At 39.6% G+C, this 23,629-nt stretch overlaps 2 protein-coding genes across 3 annotated transcripts; both read left to right on the top strand.

Moving 5' to 3' along the window:
* Positions 1-739: 739 nt before the first annotated feature.
* On the top strand, positions 740-15,007 carry LOC147172300 (DENN domain-containing protein 3-like). Its single transcript, XM_086078833.1, has 27 exons — positions 740-823; positions 893-1,082; positions 1,148-1,258; positions 2,070-2,185; positions 2,264-2,376; positions 2,477-2,588; positions 2,681-2,800; positions 2,870-2,968; positions 4,273-4,392; positions 4,468-4,583; positions 4,645-4,800; positions 4,906-5,002; positions 6,199-6,302; positions 6,594-6,784; positions 6,871-7,030; positions 8,627-8,822; positions 8,889-9,057; positions 10,907-11,166; positions 11,238-11,408; positions 11,478-11,607; positions 12,249-12,356; positions 13,091-13,230; positions 13,361-13,521; positions 14,063-14,199; positions 14,276-14,394; positions 14,515-14,652; positions 14,724-15,007. The coding sequence occupies exons 1-27, from the start codon at positions 740-742 to the stop codon at positions 14,940-14,942; spliced, it is 3,837 nt and encodes a 1,278-aa protein (XP_085934959.1). The 3' UTR covers positions 14,943-15,007.
* Positions 15,008-15,665: 658 nt separating this feature from the next.
* Positions 15,666-21,826, top strand: tbrg4 (transforming growth factor beta regulator 4). 2 transcript variants are annotated; one of them, XM_086077366.1, is made up of 11 exons: positions 15,666-15,887; positions 16,480-16,899; positions 17,007-17,285; positions 17,966-18,140; positions 18,428-18,585; positions 18,662-18,772; positions 19,506-19,650; positions 19,739-19,975; positions 20,124-20,235; positions 20,329-20,443; positions 21,351-21,826. In XM_086077366.1, exons 2-11 carry the CDS (start codon positions 16,498-16,500, stop codon positions 21,450-21,452), a joined length of 1,836 nt encoding a protein of 611 aa, XP_085933492.1. In that variant the 5' UTR covers positions 15,666-15,887; positions 16,480-16,497; the 3' UTR covers positions 21,453-21,826. The 2 variants fall into 2 exon arrangements, with proteins under 2 accessions (XP_085933492.1, XP_085933491.1); XM_086077365.1 differs by having other exon boundaries at positions 16,965-17,285.
* The last annotated feature ends 1,803 nt before the right edge of the window (positions 21,827-23,629 follow it).

Genomic DNA, 23,629 nt, shown 5'->3' with positions numbered 1-23,629 from the left:
GCAGCTTGATGTGGTATGCTTTGGATCATGCTCAAGTATTCTATACTGCAGAATTATGTGGTTCTCAAAGTATCGTGCAAATACCACAAGCTGTATGAGTGCTCCCTCTAGTGGTATGTCAAAGAATCACTGAATTAAACGTTCAAACTGCGTAATGTTATGGTGGCTTCAACTTTTTTTCTTTTTAAACTCAATACTGTACGTTGACTCCAATTGGGGTATTTCTTTTTTAGGTTGTACTTGGTGTAAGAAAATCAAGTAACCGCTGCTATAAATGTTGTCCATGCAGCATCAGTATTTACATTCATCACACTTAATTGTCAATTTCTTACAATGATACGCCTTCTCCAGCGGGGGCGTTCTGTGAACATCCGCTTTAGTTGGCTCCCATGAAATGCAACTTGGGACTTTCTGAAGGATTTCAAGCTATTAGAGCACAATTTTTACATACTGAAGGCAAATGTCTACAAAGAATTTAAAACCTAAAATTAAAAAGTCTGTAATCCGTAATAAATGGTCAATTTTCTGAAAGTGGAAAAAAAACATCAGAATGCTAATCTAATTCAAACAACAGCAATTACTTTGAATGTCCTTCATCACTAGTTCAAACAATAACTTATCGTGTCTAATTTGCTTATCATCCCCCCTTGCCACTGCCCCCCACACTCCCTCTTGCAGCTCAACGCTTGTGTTGCAGCAGATGTGAGGACTTTGTTCAACATCTGAACCCGTGTCAGCAATGTCGGACCATCTTCCTCCTCCTCTTCTGGAGGTCTGTGTCGTGGTGGGAGCTTCCAGTGAGAAACTACAGGAGGTCTGCCAGGTACTAAAACTTAAAATAATAGTTGGACGGACGGACTGATGAAAAAGCGTACGACAACTTTCCTTGAAGGCTGTGAACTGCCGCAGACGTGTGGAGCACGTGCTTTTGGAGCCGGAGGTCCTGCACGTCCTGGCGCCTCCCTTTGTCAGCAGGCCGCAAGCTGAGAATGAAGCAGTGAGGCCGCATGGGAGGAAGCATCGTTCCTTGCTGAAGAAGAAAAGGAAGCGATCTTCTTCATCCGCCGCAACACCCGTCCAAGGTGTGAGATTAACATTGCAAAAGTTTGAATACGTTTGTACTCATACTTGTGTGCTGTTGCTATAGCGCGTCGCAACTGTGCAGGTGAAGAAGCCGCAAACGGGAGAAAAGGCAGTAACGACGTCGCCGTTCCCAAAGACATCGACCTCACGGTTTTGCCTCAACTCTGCTTCCCTGGTATTGCATCATACACATGACCAAACACAGAATATATTGAAATGCACTTAAAAAAAAAAACTCCTGCAGCAGCTCTGTATCTCTCCATTCCGTGATACCTGCCCCTCACCACATACACAATGAATGGGTTCTGACGTTGGCGCGCTGTGACCTGCTAAGTGCAGTGCGAAAAGGGCTTTAGACTGTCGCATGATATAAGACAGCCGTGTGGAATGACATAGCCTACTGTATGTCAGCTATGAATGTTATTCTCTCACAAAAGGCACCAGTTACTTTAATTTCGTTTTTTTTTTTTTTAAATTGAGGCATATTATGTAGGCTACAGTCATACATTTTAAAACTGCATATTATTATAATTAAAAAAAAATGCAAATGTAAGTAAACGGCTTATTATGCACTCTTATTTAATTATTTAGATTTAATTGAATTTTTTTTATTAAATAATATATATATATATATATATATATATATATATATAATTTTAGTTTTTATTTATATTTAATTTATTATTTATTTTATAAATTATTTAATTGTAATATTAATTGTATTGAATTTTTTTCATTTGAAAATCAATAAAAAAAATTGTTCATCTGTTTGAATGTTTTTTCAATTAAAAATAATTATGAAAATGTAACAAAAAGCTTTGCTATGAACTGTAATAACAGCTCAGCTTTCACTCAAGCTAACAGCTAAAAAATAAAACATTTTCAAAAGCTATTATTGTGTGCATCATGTCATAGTCACATTTCTGATCTCATCTGTTGAACTCATGTGATAACATGAAATACCGTGCGTGCCTTTGTTTCCCCAGGCGGGCTCCAAGTGACCAATGTCAAGTCAGAGGAACAGTTCCACTTCCTGGTTTTCACTGACGTCTTTGGCAACAAGTCCCATGGAGTCGTCATGCAGTGTTCTCGCCCCGTCCAGGTTGGCAGCACTAAACAGACGCAAATGTGACCTGAGATGAAGTCAAGTTGCATGACGTAGGTTTGCCGTGTGTTACAGGAGTGGACGTCCTCAGACCAGAACGGAGCTGCATCTGAACTGTTCTGTGCCTACAGTTTGTGCGTTATATCCAAGTATCCGTACTTCACTGCGCTGAAAGACTGTCTGTCATGGTGAGTGACAATGAAGCAGGATGAATGTACAGTTTTGAGAAGTGTTTTGTATATCTGTGCTGCATGTAATGTATTTCTTTCTTCCTGTTTCTCTTGTCAGTCTCCTGATAGACCTTCGAGCTTGTCATTTTTCCACCGTTGAGGAGAAGGTGAAGGAATTTGCGGCCAAATTGGCACTGGTGCCCGTCCCTCCTCCTGGACAACTCCATTTGGTACCACATGACAGCCATCATTTTAAAAACAACTCTTATTTCTTGATTGTGATGTACCACATGACCCCCCCCCTCACCCCCAACCCCAATAGATGTTTACCTTGCACCCCCTGACCATCGAATTGCCATCCAGAGAAGAGAAAGATTCCCCAGCTGTAGATTTAGACCTTCATCTGCCTTTCATCTGCTTCCGCCCGCATTCCCTCCTGCAGGTCGTGCGCACATTAAGACCTCCTTGTTGCTGTCCTGGCTGGAAATGTCACCTTGTCTTCTCTGTGCAGGTGTTATCGTGCCTCCTCCAGGAGCAAAGGGTGGTGCTCTTTTCCGCCAACTGGGCCCGACTGACGCTGGTGGCAGAGAGCTTGCTGCTTTTTCTGCAGGTACGCTCATTAATGGTGGGATGTAATTCAATCCGTTTTTGTGAATGACATTGTTGCATGGAGGCATCTTAACGGTGCTTTATGAATACAAAAAAGTGAGAAAAAAAGTTCATGTACTATGTTACATATTTTGGGGGATTGATTTAATGTTATCATATCTTAGAGATTGGTAACATTGAATCCAAATTATGATAAGTACAACAGCAGGAATTTAACTTTAATAATATAACTCATGTTGTTTTTTTTGTTTTTTTTACACATTTTGATTGTATTAATACATTTTACAGATTGGCCTACATTTATTTATTAAATACAACTAAAAACAATAGCACCATAAAACACAAAATTTGCATAGTTAAAAAATATATGTTTTTAGAATAACCTAATTTGTGTTTGGTAAGTACATATGTTTAACTAACTAAATTTGGTTAACATAAAATTACATAGGACTGTTTATCAAGGTTTGTTGTTATTCTTTTTCTTTTAATTTAATTTTACCCATTTTTATGTTGACCCAAGTTTATATGTTTGAATTGTTGTAATGTCTGTTTTGTGTTAATTATTCTTCTGTTGTCATTGTATATGTCACTGTAAACTTTAAACTGTTTACGAAAAAAAAAATGTTTTGATCATTTAAAAAAAAAAATACCATTTTAATTTACTACAGAATACATACATTTTTAATTAACAATTTTCAGCAAATTTTAACTCAATGCATTAGTTTTGATTTTAACTAACAAAATTAATTAACATGGGATAATAAATTGACAAGAAGTCAATGGTACACAGAAAACAAATTACCAGTGTTAGATTAACACTGAGAGTGTTAAATCTAACACTAGAAAAGTGTTTATATGTGTCCACACCAATGAGTGTAAATCTGACACTTTTCAAAGTGTTACTTTTTTCACACTTAACCAGTGTTACTCCAACACTGTTATAAATCATATTCAATTCATTCATATACAATCAATATGAATGTATTGTAGCAGAGTATATTAAGTGATCGAAGAATATTGCATCCATATGAAACTGACAGGAAAGTCACAGGTGTCAAATTTTTCCTCCTTAATATGGGGTGGCCAGATATGGCTATGGCCACCCCTGGCCACAACGTAGCTCCGCCCCTGGCAGAAGGCAGACATCCTAATCTTGTTTCATATTGTGGAGTGCGGTGTACTATTTAGTATTTTTTATGTACTGTATTTGCATTAGATTCCTTTGGCCTTGATGAAGTTACACATACCATTAACTCCCACACAATAAACACATTTATCCTGTTACGACTTATCTTGTTTTTGCAGCCTCTATCATGGCAGCATCCTTACGTTCCCGTCCTGGCCAGAGGCATGCTGGACTTCCTCATGGCACCGACCGCCTTCCTCATGGGCTGCCACCTCTGCCATTTCGAGGAAGTTGCTGCGGTGAGCACTCGTGGTCCATAAAACCGATTGCAAAATGTTATTTGTTCAAGTATTGTTTTGTTTCTGTCCATGCAGGAAACAGACGATCTGATCCTCATCAATATTGATCATGGAAGCGTGTCCACTTCTTGCTCGGAGACTTTGGACCTACCGGAGATCCCAATGCTTGCAGCACACTGCTTCACACAGAGGTAAGTAAGCAACATACTGAAGAATCCTACAAGTTTAAACAATTTGCGTGTTTTTGTTTAGGTGCCAATCTCTGCAGACCCATTTTGACTTGGACCAATGCAAACGCGCAAGTTGCACTGACATGGAGGATCAGCGTGCCCAGAGACGGGCGTGGCAGCGCAATCTGAACTGTGACATCCAGAGGATCACCACGGAACTCATTGTCAACATATTCAGGTCATCACTTCTCAATATACACTTCGAATACATTAGCTAAGCTTTCACAATCGAATGACAACCAATATGAGAAAGAGCCATTTATATATTTCCACGTGTGTGCAGGCATGTTAGCAGCCACTTGAACTACGAACACCGCGTGTTTAACAGTGAAGAGTTCCTGAAAAGCAGAGAACCGACAGAACAACTTTTCTACAAGAATGTAAATGCTTTTTGTTAGTTATCCTCAGTGTTGCACATAGCTACCTCGAAAAAGTAACTTAGTTACTTTACCGATTACTTTCTTTAAACAGTATCTTAGTTGCCACAATGATTACTTGATTTTAAAAGTAACTAAGTTAGATTACAAGTTACTTTAATAGTTACATTCAGCAGATATCGGCAACACTGCTAAACGTAAAAATGACAACCGATTTTGCCACATAATTGAAAATGCATTTTTAACGGTGTCCATTTTTAAAAAAACTTTTTTTTTAATAAAAAAAGGCAACCTTTTCGATATATATATATATATATATATATATATATATATATATATATATATATATATATATATATATATATATATATATGTTGGTATTAATCATTTATACTGTAAAAAAAAAAAATACAGTAAATGTCACTTAACATAAATGGGCTGTTAATAATAATAATAATAATAATAATAATAATTTTCTCATTTTTAAAAGGTATTTCACTTTCCACTTCTTTTTTTTTTAAAATAGAATCTTAAATTAAAGGGCAGTCTTTTTTTTACTTGAGATATTTAACTATTAACGTTGTAATGGCAAAACTTTTAAAATGTTTTATTATTATTATGATCAATACTGTATAGCAATTAAATTCGGGACACTAAATCTGGTGTGACTTTCTCTAAGCTGCGCTGCAACCCATTGTTTTATTTTTGTTTTTTTCGAGGTGTTATTGAAGCTAGAAAACCCTCCGTCGACAGCACAGAATGTGCAACAAACCTTAATAGTTTTGTTTTTAGCTGATACAAACTCAAAATAGTGACTGTATTTCTCCTCTGCTGTTTACCTTGTATGATGTGAACACGTGAGTCGTCAACGCGCTGAATTTACTCAGATGGGAATGGGAAGTTGAAGTCTCCAACAATGCCTCACTATGTTTAAGTTGTAAATACCAGAGTTTGCCCTTTTTTCGGACAACAATTCTCTTTGTTGTTGTTTTTTTACAGTTAAGAGAGAATTCTCTTACCTTGCTGACAGTTCAGAGCTGCCACACTTCCTTGTGTGATGTGTCTAAGAACAGCTTCTTAAAAAAAAATAAAAAAAATTACCAATAAAGTAATTTGAATCTGTAACATTTGCTAGAGTATGATGAAAAATCGACATTTGGACACCTTCTTGTGCTGACGTGGATCTGGCTTTGTTGCAGGTTTTGGAGACACACATCTTTTATTCTTTCCTCAGGGACCGACTCAACAGGAAGATGGACAACTTTGCTCGCATGGAAATCAGCACGCGATCAGAGATGCAAAAGTAAGCTTTGTGTCGTATTTGTACCTGTGTTGAAATATATTTTCATCCGTTTTATTGTATCATAGCATCAATTATTAAGTACCTTAATTGATCCTATGCTATCGATCCCTGCTGCATTGCATGGCTGGTCATTTTTGTTCAACTGATTTTACTGAGTTTGACTTGATACAGAAATGTAATGTTTAACAAACTAGTCGGCTAATTGGTTCAACCTTTACTATCCATGCAGTTTGTGGGTTGTTAGATCTAGAAAGAAAATAAATGTCTGTTTTATGATTGTGTTTCCACCAGGAAGAAATCATCAATGGAAAGCCCGCGCAGGCCCACCATGCAGGAGATTCAAGCCCGGAGAAAGAGCTCCCTGCCTGAGAACAAGCTGATCACGAGACAAGGAATGAGCCTCCCCAGGCTGGGTGACCAAGACCAAACCATGAGCTTTCAAAGAAGTTCACTACTGTCCAAATTGCTAACGTGCGAACCTGGTGAGACTGGAGAGGAACATTTGAGTAGAATTCCCCATGCGGTTGAACGGACTGACCAATATTTTCCTTTTTCCACAATATGCTAGCACCGAGGATGCCTCCTAAGCCTGTGAAGATATTCAAGCTCCCAGAATTCCCAAACTGTCTGTCCTTCCATGCTGTCCAAAGTTATTACAGTCAGCTGATTGAGCTTCTTGGCAAGGAGATCGACTCTATCCAAAATGACAACTCTGCTCTACTAGCCAGGTATTTTTACTGTACAGGAATTATCCGCTTGGCCCCGGTGCAAATAGACTGTAACAGCGGACATTTAAAATAGGATATGTTTGGATGGATGGATGTTTGACCAAAAATACCTTCAAGAACCACTTTGGATTCGTTTCCATTTCCGTTTCAGTTAGCAAAGTTGGATGTTTTCTATCAAACCAACGAACGACCAAAACAATACGTCTCGCATTTCATCTGTGCCATGGTAATAAATGTTTACATTTCAGGGACATTTTAAACTAGTAGCCTACACGTTTGCCTCTTCCGAGAACATAATGTAGGATTTGATTAAAATTAATGAACTGCCCTTTTTTTGGACTCACCACTTCACAAACACATCTTGTAGAGTTGTTACCCCCCCCCCCCCCAAAAAAGGCCTTATTTCATGTAGGAAAGTGAAAGTAGGTAAGCACATTTAGCACTGACTAGACCCACATACACACACAAGTCTCACGAACCGATGCCTAAAAGTATGCTGTTTTGTTTTAAAGCTACATTTTTTGAGTACATTGGTCATTTCTAGGTAGCTTCAAAGAGATTTTGTTCAACTGCATAACCCATAAAATGGGCTCAATAGTATTTGGAATGTTTTAAGTAGGGGTGCCAGGTGATTACATTTTTTAATTAATTGCATGATCTCAATAGTGAACTCACAATTAATCGCAAATGTTATATCTGTTCTAAATGTACAATAAAATGTACAATAAGTTTTTATACTCTTGTTAACATAAAAGTAAAAAAAAAATGTTAAATAGAAATATGGCTGTATCTTTTAGTCATTGATGCAGTAATTTCATAATAAACCATAAAAATTACAATTAAAAAGATGTACTGTAGTGTAAAAAAAAAAAAAAAGAGTGTGATATTGATTTGCATTGAGGTCAAATTTCTGCCACTAGATGGCATAATTACATTTGTAAGATGTTGGTGACAGCTCAGTGCATTTTTTCTTTTCATATTAAGAGCTATATAATCTTTAACATGAAGTAACTTGTGAAATTCTGCACATTTTTCAAATTGTAAAATACAACTTTAACCCAGTCTCCACAAATATATGCATTATTATTAAAAAAATGTACTGCAAAAATTTGACGTGGATGTGTCTGCTGTATTGTGACTGGAATTTTTCCAGTACAGGCTTTCCAAGTAAGGCGCGGTCATTAATTGCACGTTAAAAACACTAGTGGCGTGCGTTAATGGTACTTTAAATTAACTCAAAATTAACGCACTGATTTTGACACCCCTGGTTTTAAGAAAATGTTTCAAGAAATCTGTGATGTTGTTTCCATTGGTGATCATACATCTGTGTGGGTCACTTTAACATGCGGAGTCCCCCAAGGTTGGATTCTTGGACCACTTTTATTTACCCTGTGGCAACATCAGCTAGAAAAACTGAGCTTATCACTCCTGTCCTTAAATCCCTACACTGGCTTCCTGTTACCTACATAATTGATTTTAAAGTGTGTTTATAAAACATGACTTTTTCTTTTGTTACAACTCTTCTATTCAATTGTGTATCAACGTGGATGGATTTTAACATAAACGATTAACTAAAAGTGGTTTCTTGTTCCTAAGATACTACTACCTGCGTGGTTTCACCAATCTGCGGCGTTCGCGTCACCTCAACGCTCTGTGCGACTTCCAAACGCTGCACAAGACGGACACGGCCATCTTCCCCACACGAGTGGTCACATGGCTTGTGGACTCGCTCATACAGGAAGAACAGCAGCAAGCCAACAGATGGCCTGAGCTCAAAAGACTCATCCTCAAGGTCAGTGTCCTCGCACCTTTCTCAACTCAACATCCAGAGGGATCACTGTTCTCAATTGATCGCCAGGTGAAGACGGAAAACGAGAAGCCGTCGGTGCAGCTCCACGACGACGTCAAGAAGTTTGAGCTCCCTCGGAAACATCTGGATCGAGAGGAGTTTGTGCGTTGCGTCCAAGAGGCCGGGATTGTTAAAGACGTGGCGACCATACATCGATTATTCGTCGCGCTCACTGGCGGTAAGACAGGAAGACATTTACTGAGGGGAATTCCTTCCATCAATCTTATCTAATTAGGTCAACTTATTTTTTACACCATTATATAAAATAGTATTAACTCGGGCAACTGTTGGCTATTTATAATATTAATACTTGGATTGTTTTGCTCACTTGCATACTTGTTTGTATCTGCACCCAACTGCCATAGCCTTAACCTTAATTCATTACATTTGCCACACATTTTCCAAGCAGCCGCATTTGGATTTGGAGGCACGCAGGGCCAAGAACTCCATAAGTCTCTCTGTTGAAGTTATTTATAATTCTTATGGTACAAATTAGTTTCATGGTGGAATCAAGCAACTGTTTTATAATCTGCTCCGCTCTAATTGGCAGTTTAGCATGAAGCACAGCACTGTATGTAGACTGTAAATTTTGCTGCTTACAGACACATCGTTAAAATAAAAAAATATAAAACATAATGGCCTCCGTCATTGTTTCTGTTTTCTCAGAAAATACGAAAAACTGATGCAATAAAACAATAATAGTAATAATAACAATAATACATGCATATAATTTTATTTCAGAGAGAACTCAATGGTCTGTTTATCTAACAATGTAGTCAATTTCAGCAGGCCCAAAAAATATTTTTATGTAAATATGAGGCAATTATGTAAGGAGGGTGACAACCTAATACGTGACCCTAAACGCTGGAATATACACTATGCAACCCGGAATCTAAAGTAGAGCACATTCGTCACACATTGTGATTACATCATAATGATTTTATAATATCTAATTAATAAACCAGAACAGAAAGTAGACCTCGATATAGCAAGAGAAAACATAAAGCGATTATTTTTAAATTTCTGTGAAATTGATTTAGATCAGGAGTGTGGAACATTTTGCCTCACAGCTTTTAAAAAACGAAGTTTATGTAACAGATTAAAGAAATGCTTAGTTTTATCAGGCTGCGTGATCATTTGTGGCTTCAAGTGTTTCTGGGGCATTTTTTTTTTTTTTTAAATAACCGCTCCTTTCAGGTTTTATTTGTTTTTAGATTTTGCATGTTTGGTCAGCTCATTGTGAGGCAGGCATTTGATGCTTGATCCTTGGTAATACACATGGCTTTATGCACCTAATTAATACTGCAAAAGATCATATAAAAAAGCATCAATACTATACAAAAACGCAACTGTGTGTCATCTGAAACCGTTCTGTCATGGAGTGTAAATACTGAGTTTGATAAACCAAGGAATCACAATAATGTACAGTATTAGACGCGAATAAACATTCAAAACTATACAGAACTAAACTGAAGACATGGGCGGAGCCACAGTGCAAATACGATGCCAGAAACAAAATACAATTGCAATCTAGATCACAGAAGGATGGAAACACAACAACAAAAGTAATAATAACAGCCAATCAGAGTGATCAATTGTCACAGGTCGGACACTATTTTGCATACTACGTATATTGATGGCCAATCAATGTATGTGCATATTTCTCTTGACATGTTTTGCTAGGTGAATGTAGCTTGCTCTTACTAACCAATCAAGGGACAGAAAAATAACCACATCCTCAAAGGCCAGCTGACGATGAATTTGAAATGTGATTGGCTCCATTGGCATGTCAACACGTAGAGGCTGAAATCTGGTTGGACTAAAAAAAATAAAAACATAAATTTAATAGCAGCCAAAATAAATGTTACAATACTGTTGCAGACATAATAATACAATTTCCTGGAATAAGTAGGTCAGTGCGACTAGTGTTTAGGCCATCTGTGTCCAGAATGAGGCTAACTGCTCACATAGCGCTCCGTCTAGTTGCAAATGTGAAGGTCTTATGTGTACATGCAATGTATGTCAAGGCGAGTCCAAGCAAGTGGACCCCGAGCTCTTCAAAAGCTTCTACACCTTCTGGAAGGAAACTGAAGCAGAGGCTCAAGACGTCAACCTCCCCGCCGACGTCATCGAGCACCTGGACCACAGCGAGTGCGTCTACAAGCTGTCGTCTTCTGTCAAGACCTCTCATGGCGTTGGTAAAATCGCCATGACCCAGAAGCGTCTCTTCTTGCTCCCGGAGGGTCAACCCGACTTCCTGGAAATCACAATGTTCCGAGATATACAGGTGGCTTTCTAGGTGGAAAAATCGACCAAATCATCAAAACCAGAATCTGTTTTAGCAAGTCTTGTGCACAGGAGGTGAAGATCGCTTCGGCGCCTTTTCTCTTGGTGCGCATTCCTTCGCTGCGTATTCGGACTTCCGGCAGGCTGGAGGCGTTTGAGGCCAACCTGAAGACGGAAACTGATCTCTGGAATCTTGTGGTCAAGGAGATGTGGGCCGGGCGCAAGATGGCCGACCAACATAAGGTAGGGAAAAACAAATACGTACTTTAGCTTGGAGAGCCAACGGGACCATTCAGCTGATGTGGTTTTTAGGACCCTCAGTACATGACTCAGGCTCTGACCAACGTGCTGCTGATGGATGCCGTGGTGGGCTGTCTGCAGACCCAAAGGTCAATCTGCGCTGCCTCCAAGCTGGCCTATTTTGACAAGGTCAAACATGAAGGTACTCGCTTGACTTGACAGAAATGATAAAACTCTTGTTTACGTGACTGTTTAGTCAGCAGGTTTTTTTGTTTTTTTTTTAATCAATAAAAATTCATTTGAACTGTTTATATTAGTTTAACTTTTTTTTTCCATTTTTGTTAACAAGAGTATGAAAACCTAGATTTTAATATTTTTTTTACATTTAGAACATATATAAAATGTGTGATTATTTGTGAGTTAACTAGCGAAGTCATGCAATTAATTATGTTTACAATATTAAATCGCCTGATGCCCCTATATTTTAATAATCTTTTCTTTAAAAATAATTATATATATAGTTTTTGTTTTTATATATTTAAAAAAAAAAAAAATTTAAGAAAAGATTATTAAAAATTAGGGCCGTCAGGCGATTACAATTTTTAATCGTAATTGCATGACTTCACTAGTTAACTCATTATTAATCACAAATTTTATATCTGTTCTAATACAAAAAAAATCTAGGTTTTCATACTCTTGTTAACAAAAGTGGGAAATAATGTTAAACTAATAGAAATAGTTAAAATGAATTGTTGACGTCTATAGCCGTCAATGGCAGTGAATGAGTTAAACTATGTTCTTGTTCTTATCATCATTACATTGTTGCTATTTTTCTTTGAATAGTGCCCATGATGGTGCCCAAAACTACCTCCGAGACGCTAAAACACAAAATTAACCCCTCTTTGGACCTGGCAGAGCCGCAGACTGTCCATGTGCTGCTCTACACTCCAGGTAAGTCTTTGTAGAACCTGTGATGCTTTTCATGTATGTATACATTCATTCGCTGTATGTTATTCTTCTTAAGCTTGTTTTGTAAAACCCTTATTGGGTTGTATATATTATATATTGGTTTGACACACATGTTTTGGTGGCAATTACTGATAATGTTTTACTTTAAAAAAAATTATTTTCATTCAGTCATAAGATGTATACTTTCGGGTGAAACGTCAAAAATTCATTTTAACTAATTATATTAGTTTAACTTTTTTCCCGCTTTTGTTAACAAGAGTATGAAAACCTAGATTTTTTTGGTAATAGAACAGATATTAAATTTGTGATCGTGAGTTAACTAGGGAAGTCATGCAATTAATTACGCTAAAAAATTTTAATTGCCTGATGCCCCTAATTTTTTATCTTTTCTTAAAAAAAAAGAAAAGATTATTAAAATGTAGGGGCATCAGGCGATCAAAATTTGTAATCGTAATTAATCGCATGACTTCACAAGTTAACTCACAATTAATAACACATTTTATATCTGTTCTAAATGTACAGAAAAAATCAATCATCCTCTTGTTAACAAATGGGAAAAAAATATTAAACTAATATAAATAGTTCAAATGAATTTTTGACGACTATAGCTGTCAATGGCAGTGAATGAGTTATCTTGCTTAGCATTGGAGTTACTTTGGCCCTCAGCCCGGGTGTCTAGACTTTTGTTCAGTGAAAGGACATCTTGTCTGGTACAGGTCAGTTGACATGCGATGACTCAAAAAATGAGATGAATCCCAAACTGTGGGTGGCCCTCAGCGGGGGCAGAGTGGTGGTATTCGATGCTGCCAGCTGGTCCATGCTGCAGGACTCCATCCATCTTGGCGAGTCACAACTGGTGAGTGCATAGTTTGTTTGTTTTTGAAATATACTGTCACCACCAGAGGTTGCAATCAAAATCGTATCTAGCAATGTCCCAACTGAGACTTTTTGATGTACCGAACTGAAGCTGGAGCTGTCCCCAACAGAACTGCATGCTGGGATTGGTCCACGACCAGGTGTGGATCGGCTCCCAGGACTCGGTCATCTACATCATCGACACTCACAACCTGTCCTGCAACAAACAGCTGACGGAGCACAGACACGAGGTGACTGGACTCGCGCTGGACGCAAGAGATCAACGAAGCAGGTAGACACGTCCAGAATCCAGACACTTCCTGTACTTAAAGGGGAAGTCACCCTTTACATTTTTTTTTGACAATAATATGTTATATGCAGCCCAACTAGCCTAATTATAATATGGTATTCTGGTTAATATTGTGTTAGTGGAAAATGAGTCAAACAGCAAAAGCCAGCAGTTTGTGTCCATCTCAAAGGGCGGCCATTTTGCCACTTGCTGTCAACTGAAGATGACATCAATGTTGCTCAAGTAACACAACCAATCACAGCTCAGCTTCAGAAAATAGGTGAGCTGTGATTGGTCGTTGCCTGAGCCCTGAGCAACAATGATGTCATTTTCACTCGACAGCAAGTGACAAAATGGCCGCCCTCTGAAATGGATCAAAACGGCTTTTGCTACATCACTCATATTCCACAAATGTAATATTAATCAGAATGTAATGTTTAGACTAGTGAGGTCACATATAACATATTAATATTAAGAACCTTTTAAGGTTGACATCCACTATAAACGTGTGTTTATTCATCATGTTAATACTCTTTCTCTGCAGTTCTGAGATTTACTCATGCAGCTGCGATGGTACAATCCTGCAGTGGGATTCATCCAGCCTGAAGGTGAAACGACAGATTCACATCAACTGCAAGCGTCTCTCCTCCATACAGATCCACGGCGATACACTGTGGTGCTGTAAGTGCACACTTTATAATCCCTTTATGCACATTAGACCAACCTTCCTAAATATTTGTGTTGTCTTGCTTTACAGGCTGCGGTGACAGCATTGTGGAGCTAAAAAATAGCGGGATGCCCCAAAGAAGGCTGCCACTGCCTGAGCACCTACGAGGCCCAGCACGTAGATTCAGCAGTTTTATCGTCATCCCAGAGGTAAGTCATCCCCATCTTTGTCGTACATGTACAAGTCAACCAGAACAATGGACTAGACCAATTCGGCGTGCATTTGGCGCCAGTTCACCCATGAACCTTTTCTGTGTGTGTGTATTCCAGCGAGGTGAGCTTTGGACAGGTTTGGCGGACTCAGGTGAGCTCTATGTGTGGAACGCTGACGGCCATAAAGCTGCTTTCAAGAAGATCCCCCTGACAGGCTGCTCAGGGGTTACCTGCATGATCCGGGTCAAGGACCAGGTAATCCGTGTTTGGTATGATTTATTGCAAAAATTAGAACTATTATCTGTGTTATTTGTCATCCACATCAGATCTGGGTGGGCTGCTGCGGAGAGAGCGGTGTGGGAGGTCATTGTGGCGGTCAGCTGAGAGGACAGCTGATGGTGGTGCACCCGGAGACTCTGACGGTGGCGAAGGAGCTGCAGGCCCATTCGGACAGCATCCAGACGCTCTGCTCCGCTGAAGATCGCTACGTCCTGAGCGGATCTGCGCAGCGTGATGGCAAAATAGCTATCTGGAAAGTAGAGTAGGACACAGAGTGGAGAATAGAGGGGCTGAGTAAGAGAGTTTAGTTTCCCATTCTTTATTTTGAACGATAAAGTTGAAACTAGCTGAAATTTTTTTGAAATATGAACGCCTTGAAGCTCAAATATTCAAGATGTGTATGAAGTGCAAGGTTCGTCATTGCTTTTTGGAATTATTTTTTCCCCCTTCCAAATATTTTTCTAAAGTTACTTTAGAAGTCCTCTTTTAAAAGATTTCCAATACATTGCTTGATTAAAATATGGGTAAATAAATGACTGATTTTTGCAATTCTTGTTGGTTTGCTTTATTTGTGCATTATTGTTTTTTGTGCCAATTCATAAACTTATTCATGATTAATTCATAGTTCATTAATTCAAAAAAAGCAAATGTACATAAACAAATGTAGCCTATACTGTGTCTCTGTGTGCCTATACATTCCTCATAGATAGTTTATTCTCTTCTGTTTATGTTGTGTAATAAGAACGTGTATGGAAGAAACGGGCACTCCAGTCCCTTAGGTGGCGGTACTATTTACCGCTCGTTTTCCCAACTAGCAATTTGCAGCAGAAGAAGAATACACGAACAACAAGTAGGCTTAGTTTTTATATTTATTTATTTAGTTTTGATTAAAAACTCAATGGGAAATATTTTAAAACGAATAAGCTCATATAAAAAAAATTGGAGGAGGAAAAAAATCGAAACCAGCGCCGCTGAATGTGATGTAAGTTTCTGACGTCATTTTCCTGCGACTGGCGACCGGTACTGCATCCTGAATTTCCATGTGAAGCACCACTTCTAATAAGTATACACTATTATTTATTTGTCTCTGTGTTGACACGTTGTTTATGACAACCAATCGTGCCGTGACTCATGCCGGGCTACTGCCGTTTGCAAAGAGACCGGTGAGAGGAGAATAAACTGCTGATAGAGACGTCTTTCCTCGCGACAAGGTCAGCATTTCACTTTTCTTGACAGCTAAGGCTGCCGCTGCTTTCTTTGCACGTCCTGTCTGTCTCTCATGGTTGCTTGTCTGAATGTGGACAGGTGACGCTTTCTGCACAGCTATTATGCAACCAGTAATTGACTATAAATAATGAGTGTTTGCGTTTTCAACCATGCTAGTTGCTAGTGGCAAAACGAGGAATCATGACCTGTGTGGGAGGCATACTGAGGTGGCAAAAGTACTCACAAGTATTTAATTGTAGTGAATAAAAATAGACAAATAAAACGGTTACTGTTATTAGTCGTTATAAAAAATTAGTCTATTTTTTTACAAAATTAGAACGTATTGATATCTGTTTTTATATATAAATGTTTCAAGGGGATAAAAGTAAAATACCTTAGCAAAGTACAGATACCTGAAAGGTCTACCTAATTAGAGTTAACATAACACAGAAAGTCTGTTTCACAGTGTATATGTGCCCTATTAAATTGCTGTTTAATTATGTCAACTCACCACATTCATTGTTATCTTAGGACAAATGTGGAATAGTGCGCTGGTCTACTGACAAGTGAGAACATTTTCTTGTCTTTATGCTGCAGCTTCGCCTCTGGAGCCCCATGGCCACTCGTTTCTTGGGCAGATATGTCCGTCTGCTATGCAGGGCCTCCTCTCGAACCCCGACTGCCTGCCTGCCTCCATCAGCCGCTGGCCTGGCTCATCTGCAGAGAACTCAGTGCAGGCCATGGACTTCAGAGAGGTCATTAAGTGATGAGCAGGTGCTGACAAAAGAAATGTTTTTAAAGATGCCAAAGCGCACCCAGCTGGATGAGATGGTGGAAAAGGCTGCATTGCCAGAGGACATCCTGCAAGCCTGGAAGCAACATAGAGGAAATGGTAATCAAGCAGCTTGTACTCTGTTGGCATGGAGAAGGAAGATGCGGCAGACGCAAGGCGGGTTTCACCAACAGTGTGTCAAAGACTCAAGGCTGCAAGACATGATGGATACTATAACCCAGGAGGTGAGGAAGCGAAATTTGCAGATGTCGAAACTAAGATGATGATGATTCACTTATGTATCTTCCAGATATCAACAGTGTGGAACGGCAGTCTTGTGTTCGTATTACAGACTCTCTGGGACAATGGCTTTCCCAGCACAGTGCCCATGTTGAGTTCTATCCAAATTGAGGTCCTGTGGCGAATCCGCCGGTTAAGCAGCAAGCACCTGGCCTTGCTGGTAGAGAGGGGGGCTAGCAGGACGGCACAGCAGGATGTGACCATAGTGATGACGGCACTGAAACAGCTGGAACTGCGCTGGACTGAAATCGCTGATGCCAAAACTGTCAGTGGGCTCATTTCCAAAGGACAATACATGTCGCCTGTCCTAATGGACAAACTAGAGGACAAGGTTTGGAGACACAAACATTGACATTACATATGCAGTATTTTCTTGCAGTGTAAACAACAAATTAAAGTTCCAAACAAATGTTTTTGAAAGGGATACTTGACTCGTTTAGCCATTTTCAGCAGTAAGAAGATAACTTCATCGTTTTTTTCTTTAAAATCACATTAGATTTTTCCACTTGCTGTCAACTGAAAATAGCATCACGTGGGCTCAAGGCTCAGGTAACAACCAATCATGGCTCAGTTTGCCAGTGTCACATGACCAAACCCAGAAACAAGATGCTGCCTCCAAAGTCCTATATTAGATAATGGTATCGGCATGTTACTTGTTGGTACTTGCCAATGCCGATTCCATTGTTTTAATGCAGTATTGGGGCCTCTCCAGATATCGGTAGCAGTATCGGAACAACACTAGTATCAAATGTACTCATAGTATCAGTGACTACTCGAGAATGAAGTACTATTACTGGTATTGGTCTGAAAAAAACTTATCGAACATCCCTAAATGTAACATTCTTCTTTTGTTGTAATTCTTCTTAGTCCCATCACTGATGAACCATTTTTTTAGAACAGACCCGTGAGCTATCCATGCTGTCCTTGGGGCTAACTAGTACATGTTGGCACCTATAAATGTACACAAATCACCCCCCTCTGCTAACACGTCTTTCTATTTCTCTCTTACAGGCTTTGGCGCTTGCTGAATTGTTTTCAGCTCAAGAAATTCGCAAAGTGTTGTTGGCTTCAACTGCGCTGGGCCGCAGGCCCGTGCCCCTCATCAGGGCTCTGTCCTACTATCTCCAACAGAGACCGTCGGTAGAATTCACCACTCCGCTCATGCTCGACATTGCCTTTGCATATGGTAATAATAACACTCCTGACGTTTGGTCTTGACACCATCAGGTCACATTAGGATAATATTAGCTCTATCAAAAGGTACCAAACAATGTGCAGTTTTGACTGACACTGTCAAAGAGGTATTCATTTCACAAATGATTTATACTGGTATAATGATTGATACTGTTCTTGTGTATTTTTTTTTACATTATAGAAGTCTACTATGCATTATCGGGAGGATGTGTATGGCTTTTGCCATTTGTAAGGAATGGCGGTTCCCTCGCTAGCTAATACATAATTGTGCTTCTCCAGGCAAGCTGAGTTTCCACCAAGTCGAAGTGTTTCAGCGAATGGCGTCCGAGTTGATGCCGAGAGTCTCGGAACTGACCGCCGCCGACGTCTCGCGCTTTGCAAAATATTTCGGCTACCTAAAATGGCTTCACGTCCCGCTCTTTGAGGCCTTTGCGGAGGTCAGTTCTTCAAATTTAACACCTCGCAGTCTTGAAAAGGGCCTATTAAAGAAGTCATTGTTGTTGTTTTTGCCAGCACTATTTGGAGCAAGGTGAGAAGTACAGCAATGTGCAGCTGTGTAACATGCTCCTGGCGTTTGCCAGACTGAACTTTCAGCCGAGCAAAGGAGGCGAGTTCTATGCAAAGGTACTTGTGATGTTATAGCAGCTATTTGCTATCACCCTACAGGGGTTATAAAGTGTGGCAGTAACTTGGATGCATGTGAGCCAACATATAATGACCAGCAGGGGGCGGCACTGCCTCACTTGCCTACCCTGATTGCATGTCCCTGATATACATTTGTGTTAAAGGGGAAGTCAACCGTAAACGTTTCTTGACCATATGTTATATGTGACCTCACTAGTCTAAACATGACATTCTGATTTACCTGTTTTCTAAAGCTGAGCTGTGATTGGTTGTTACCTGAGACCTGAGCAACTGTGATGTCATTTTCACTCGACAGCAAGTGGCAAAATGGCCGCCCCCTGAGATGGACAAAAGGACAAAAACGGCTGGATTTTGCTTCATAACTCACATTTCCACAAATATGAGCCACTTGCTGTCGAGTGAAAAATGACATCACAGTTGCTCGGGTCTCAGGTAACAACCAATCACAGCTCAGCTTCAGAAAACCGGTGAGCTGTGATTGGTCGTTGCCTGAGCCCTGAGCAACATTGATGTTATTTTCACTCGATAGCATGTGGCAGAACGTCCGCCCCCTGAGGTTGATAAAAACGGCTGGATTTCACTGCTTAACTCTTATTCCACTAACGCAATATTAACCAGAATGTAATGTTTGGACGAGTGAGGTCACATATAACAATTTTTTTGGCGGGGGTTGACTTCCCCTTTGAATGCTTTTTGTACGTGTTATGTTCAGGTTCATCCAGTGCTGGAGAGCTTCCTCTCAGACCTGGAGCCTTTCCTTCGGACAGATGTTGCGTGGTCCCTGTGCGTGCTACAGCAGGCCAGGCCTCACTACCTCAAACCGCTCCTCCAGCAGGAACATGCTGATAAGCTTTCAGGTGAGAAGCGCATCTTCAAAGTGAGCAATATCAAAAAAATAATTGCGCAATTAAATACATTTCCATTTGTGTTCCGCCCCCCCTAAAGATGGTAGAGCAGTTCGAGTGGAGAACTACAAATTGAAGCTCCTCCATCTTGCTGCCACACTTCACTTGGAGAATCCTGAATCACCCGCACCCCGTGTGGACGTTCTGCCCGTCCCGGCCGGTACCTCCCCACTGTCGGCGCTGCAGAGCAGCCTGAGTGAGGCTCTGGACACTTTGGTGGATAAGAGGAATGAAATGCTTCGCACGGGGGTCCGAACTGTTTATGGATGGACGATTGGTAAGGGGGCCGCCGGACGCCAACGAGGATGTTTCAAGTTTGACAAATGCTATACAATACTGAGCTCTTTAAAAAAAAAATAATAATAATAATAATTAAAAAAAAAAAAAGTTTGACAAATGCACTGTAATGTCTTTTTGCTCCTCAGAGGGGGAAATAGTAGTCGATAGTGACAACAAGCCCATAGACTTATCCCAGCTGAGAGCTCCTCATCTTCCCGATAGAGGCGGCAAGCGGGCTTTACCTGAAGGGGCGCGACGGTGAGTTTGTAAAAATACAATAAAACAGCTTCCGTTTTCGTTTTGTAGTCTTTACTTTCTAAAGTCGTCGTGCTCTCTGGTGTTGTGTTTTAGGATCGCTTTTGTATCTTGGGAATTCTCCAACTTTGTCTCCAAGACTAAAGACCTTCTGGGATGGTTCAGCATGAAGAAGAGACACTTGCAACTTTCTGGCTTCATCGTAGCGGAGGTAAAAGCGTTTGTGATGATGCTCATGGTTGCTCCATATATAAACAATGCATCTCAATAAATTCATATATTTCATGTTTTTCACAAGCACCCATGTTTGAAAGTTTCACCTAGATCTACAAATAGTGGGCGGAATATGTAACTGCCCAAGACCTACAAAAAGTCTTCATACCCTAAACCGACCAGGAAGTCCGCCATTTTGTTTTTTATTTTAAAATTTTGCGCCATTTTTGGCGCCTTTTTAAAGAGGTCATATTTTAACAGACGTGCCCGATCATCTTCAAACTTTGGGTTTTTAATTTAGACGTTTAAGATGAAAAGTTATTGAAAGCTTTTTATTTCGTCCCACACTGTTGCCGTGGCGATGTGCTGTTTGTTTAAATCTAGGCAAACACTCACGGAATTTTGCACACGCACAAGGCCTGGTAAAAACATTGATACCTTAGAGGGTTATTGTCCTTTGTGCCAGTACCGCAACTTGGCCAGGGTGTGGCGAGGGCCCTTTATAGGTGCTCGCAGCTCTCGTTATGATTACTTTTTAAATTGAACTACTAGTAGTGAACTAAATGAACTTTTCTACAATATTCTAACTTAATGAGATCGTTGAGCACCTGTACTGTAGCGCATCAGCATTGAGGTTTTTTTTTTTTACTTCCTGCTATGTCAGCACTTCCAAATATGGTCACACCAGCAACGGGTCATTTTGCATTGCCGCGCGACTCTTTCACGCTGAGTGAATGCAGTGTGAAAAAGGCTTTTGGGGTCAAAGCGACTGGCGTTTATTTTTTATTTTTATTTTTTTATATATATATACTGTAGAATGACTTTTGTTAGTATTCCATGACAATTTCCCCCCATTGGAAAAGAAGTACGTAAATCACAAAATCACATATGCGTTGCTGTTTTAGGTTCCTTATTATGAGTGGTCGGAGCTGAGGACGGAGCATCAGAAGTTGGCCTATTTAAAGGGCAAGATGGGCAAGGCTGTGGCCGAGGACATGGCCAAGTGAACGGGTTCGTCTTGATCACAGTTGCAAACGTGGCTAAATCAGAAGATTTCCCAAAATACAGTAAACACACGCACTCTCATGCATGTTCATACATTTGAGCAATGCAGCATTGCAGTGGAGTGCGCTTGCACCGAAAAAGAAGAACTATATATCATATATATTGACTTGTTCCCGTGGCGATGGTGAGCAAGTGTTCTGGAGTCAGACCCAGCAGCGAGGGCTTCACTTGCTCTTGATACGGTCAGCTTCAAGTTGCAGCATCTGTGAGGAAACCCCCCCCACAACATTTGGCTAAGATGAAAGCATTGAATTAATGGTGATAATTTCATGGATGTGTGATCATTGTAATAGAATAAAATATGTTTTGTTGTAAATTGTTTCTATCGTCGTGTGTTTTGCCAGCATAAATGTGGACATTGCATCATTTGACTTTCAAACCGAGGCAGTTTGAGTACTCGCCGATCCTTCGAGCATTTTTGATATTTAAAATTGAAAGGATCTTTGTGCAGTTTGCCACTTTTTTACTCACGACTGCCACCTCTGGCCCAAAGCGTAACTGTAGCAACTGTGTCAGGCTCGTTCATGGTGCGCGTGCGAGTACGTGCAGGGTCTTAAAGCGGCAGCCACCGTTGACTTCAATTGAGGTAAGAAAAACTCCGTCCCTCCCCTCCCCAAAGAAACTGGAGTGTGACGCACAATCTACTATAAAGGGAAGATAAAAGCTGATAAGTGCAGTCAGAGTAAAACAGTCAGGGCTCTTTGTACTCATCTGGGCATTGGTGGAGCATGCATGATGTAGTAAAAGCTTTACTATTACCTTTTTAAACTGCACAATGCATCTTTAACATTTAACACAAGACAAAGATTTGTGAACAAAGACATTTCTTTCTGATGCAGATGATGATTTGCCGATGTGTCAAACTGCCGCAGTATAGCTGCCGAGAAGGGCTTACTCGATTACAGATTATGTATTTATTTATTTATTTTTGCCTTCTTCAGCAGTAAAAAGGTAATGGTTTGTTTAAGCTAAATTAAAAACTGTTTTCTACTGTAAATAAAGTTTTACATTTAAATTTCAACATAATTTCTTAAATTGTGTGTATATATATATTTATTTATTTTTTTGTTTTTTTTTATGTGTCTCATTTGGAGGTTTTGTCAGAGTTCATAAAAGGTTTCAAAAGATCTTCGCAGACAGTGAAACATTTTATGTTCAAAATGTCTTTGCAAAAAAGGAAAAACTGCCTGTGACCATTTTACAAATCTTGTTGAAAACCCTAAATTCTCTACATTCGCCAGCATTTGTTGCTCAGTGAGATATAAGAACTTCTCAATTATGGATCTATTTAAATTTCTACTTTATAAAAAAATATATGCTGACACTGGGTACTCTCTACTACGGAGGTCCTAAAGTGCACTATTTACCCTACACTTATATTTAAAAAAAATAAAAATTAAGAATTTATGTGGAAATTTTGGAACACTTTAGGGAACTATTTACTTGCTTAGTTTTTAATTTAGCCAGGAAATTTTTTAACAGTCATGTAATATTTTTTGCAGTGAGATACCATCTTTGTTAGTCTTCGGATTCGTAAAAAGGCCAATGCCGATTTTTATCAAAATGCCAAATATTGGCACAGATAATCAGCCAGAGCGATAATCACTCTATCCCTATTCTGCTCTATATGGACAGTCCCAGTCACATTTATTGTGCAAACAAAAAACAATCGGGCACCAATATTAAGGTAAGGTGAAATGAATCTGTAAAGTGTATGACATTCAATCCATTAGGAAAAACTAAAATAACTTGGAAAATATTTTTTCCTGTATATTCCTGTCTCACTAATTGGCAACAACAACGTCTCACTTTAAATCATTGCACTGCGAGCTGCGTATTGTTTATGTGAACTGCGAGCTGCGTATTGTTTATGTGAGGCTATTAGACACATTTGTATGGTCGGCATGACTTCTGCTCTGCTCCGTAACACTAACAGTGTCGTGGGAAGTTTTGGGTTGCCATAGAAACTGCCCTCATGCGGCTCATGCACCTCCTCTGTATTTTCTCGTTCCATTAGCGCCTATGCATTCCGCACTTGTTATCTGCCAAAGTATAAAAAGGAGGAGGCAGACACTGGAAGGTGGGGGAAGATAAACAGATGTTCACACTGGTCTTCGGG

The sequence above is a fragment of the Leptonotus elevatus genome, chromosome 6 (assembly GCF_054856555.1).
Source record: "Leptonotus elevatus isolate MCC_2025b chromosome 6, RoL_Lele_1.0, whole genome shotgun sequence".
Classification (NCBI taxonomy): Eukaryota; Metazoa; Chordata; class Actinopteri; order Syngnathiformes; family Syngnathidae; genus Leptonotus; species Leptonotus elevatus.
This window is presented reverse-complemented; position numbering and strand designations above follow the sequence as displayed.

What these genes read in the sequence shown, in the direction of transcription:
- tbrg4 (XM_086077365.1), top strand. Translation starts at nt 16,498, where the DNA reads ATGGCCACTCGTTTCTTGGGCAGATATGTCCGTCTGCTATGCAGGGCC. An exon ending in GAGGCGAGTTCTATGCAAAG is followed by an intron (nt 18,773 to 19,505) that starts GTACTTGTGATG and finishes TGTTATGTTCAG; the next exon opens with GTTCATCCAGTGCTGGAGAG. An exon ending in ACATGCTGATAAGCTTTCAG is followed by an intron (nt 19,651 to 19,738) that starts GTGAGAAGCGCA and finishes CCCCCCCTAAAG; the next exon opens with ATGGTAGAGCAGTTCGAGTG.
- LOC147172300 (XM_086078833.1), top strand. Translation starts at nt 740, where the DNA reads ATGTCGGACCATCTTCCTCCTCCTCTTCTGGAGGTCTGTGTCGTGGTG. An exon ending in GCCCGCATTCCCTCCTGCAG is followed by an intron (nt 2,801 to 2,869) that starts GTCGTGCGCACA and finishes TTCTCTGTGCAG; the next exon opens with GTGTTATCGTGCCTCCTCCA. An exon ending in ATTTCGAGGAAGTTGCTGCG is followed by an intron (nt 4,393 to 4,467) that starts GTGAGCACTCGT and finishes CTGTCCATGCAG; the next exon opens with GAAACAGACGATCTGATCCT.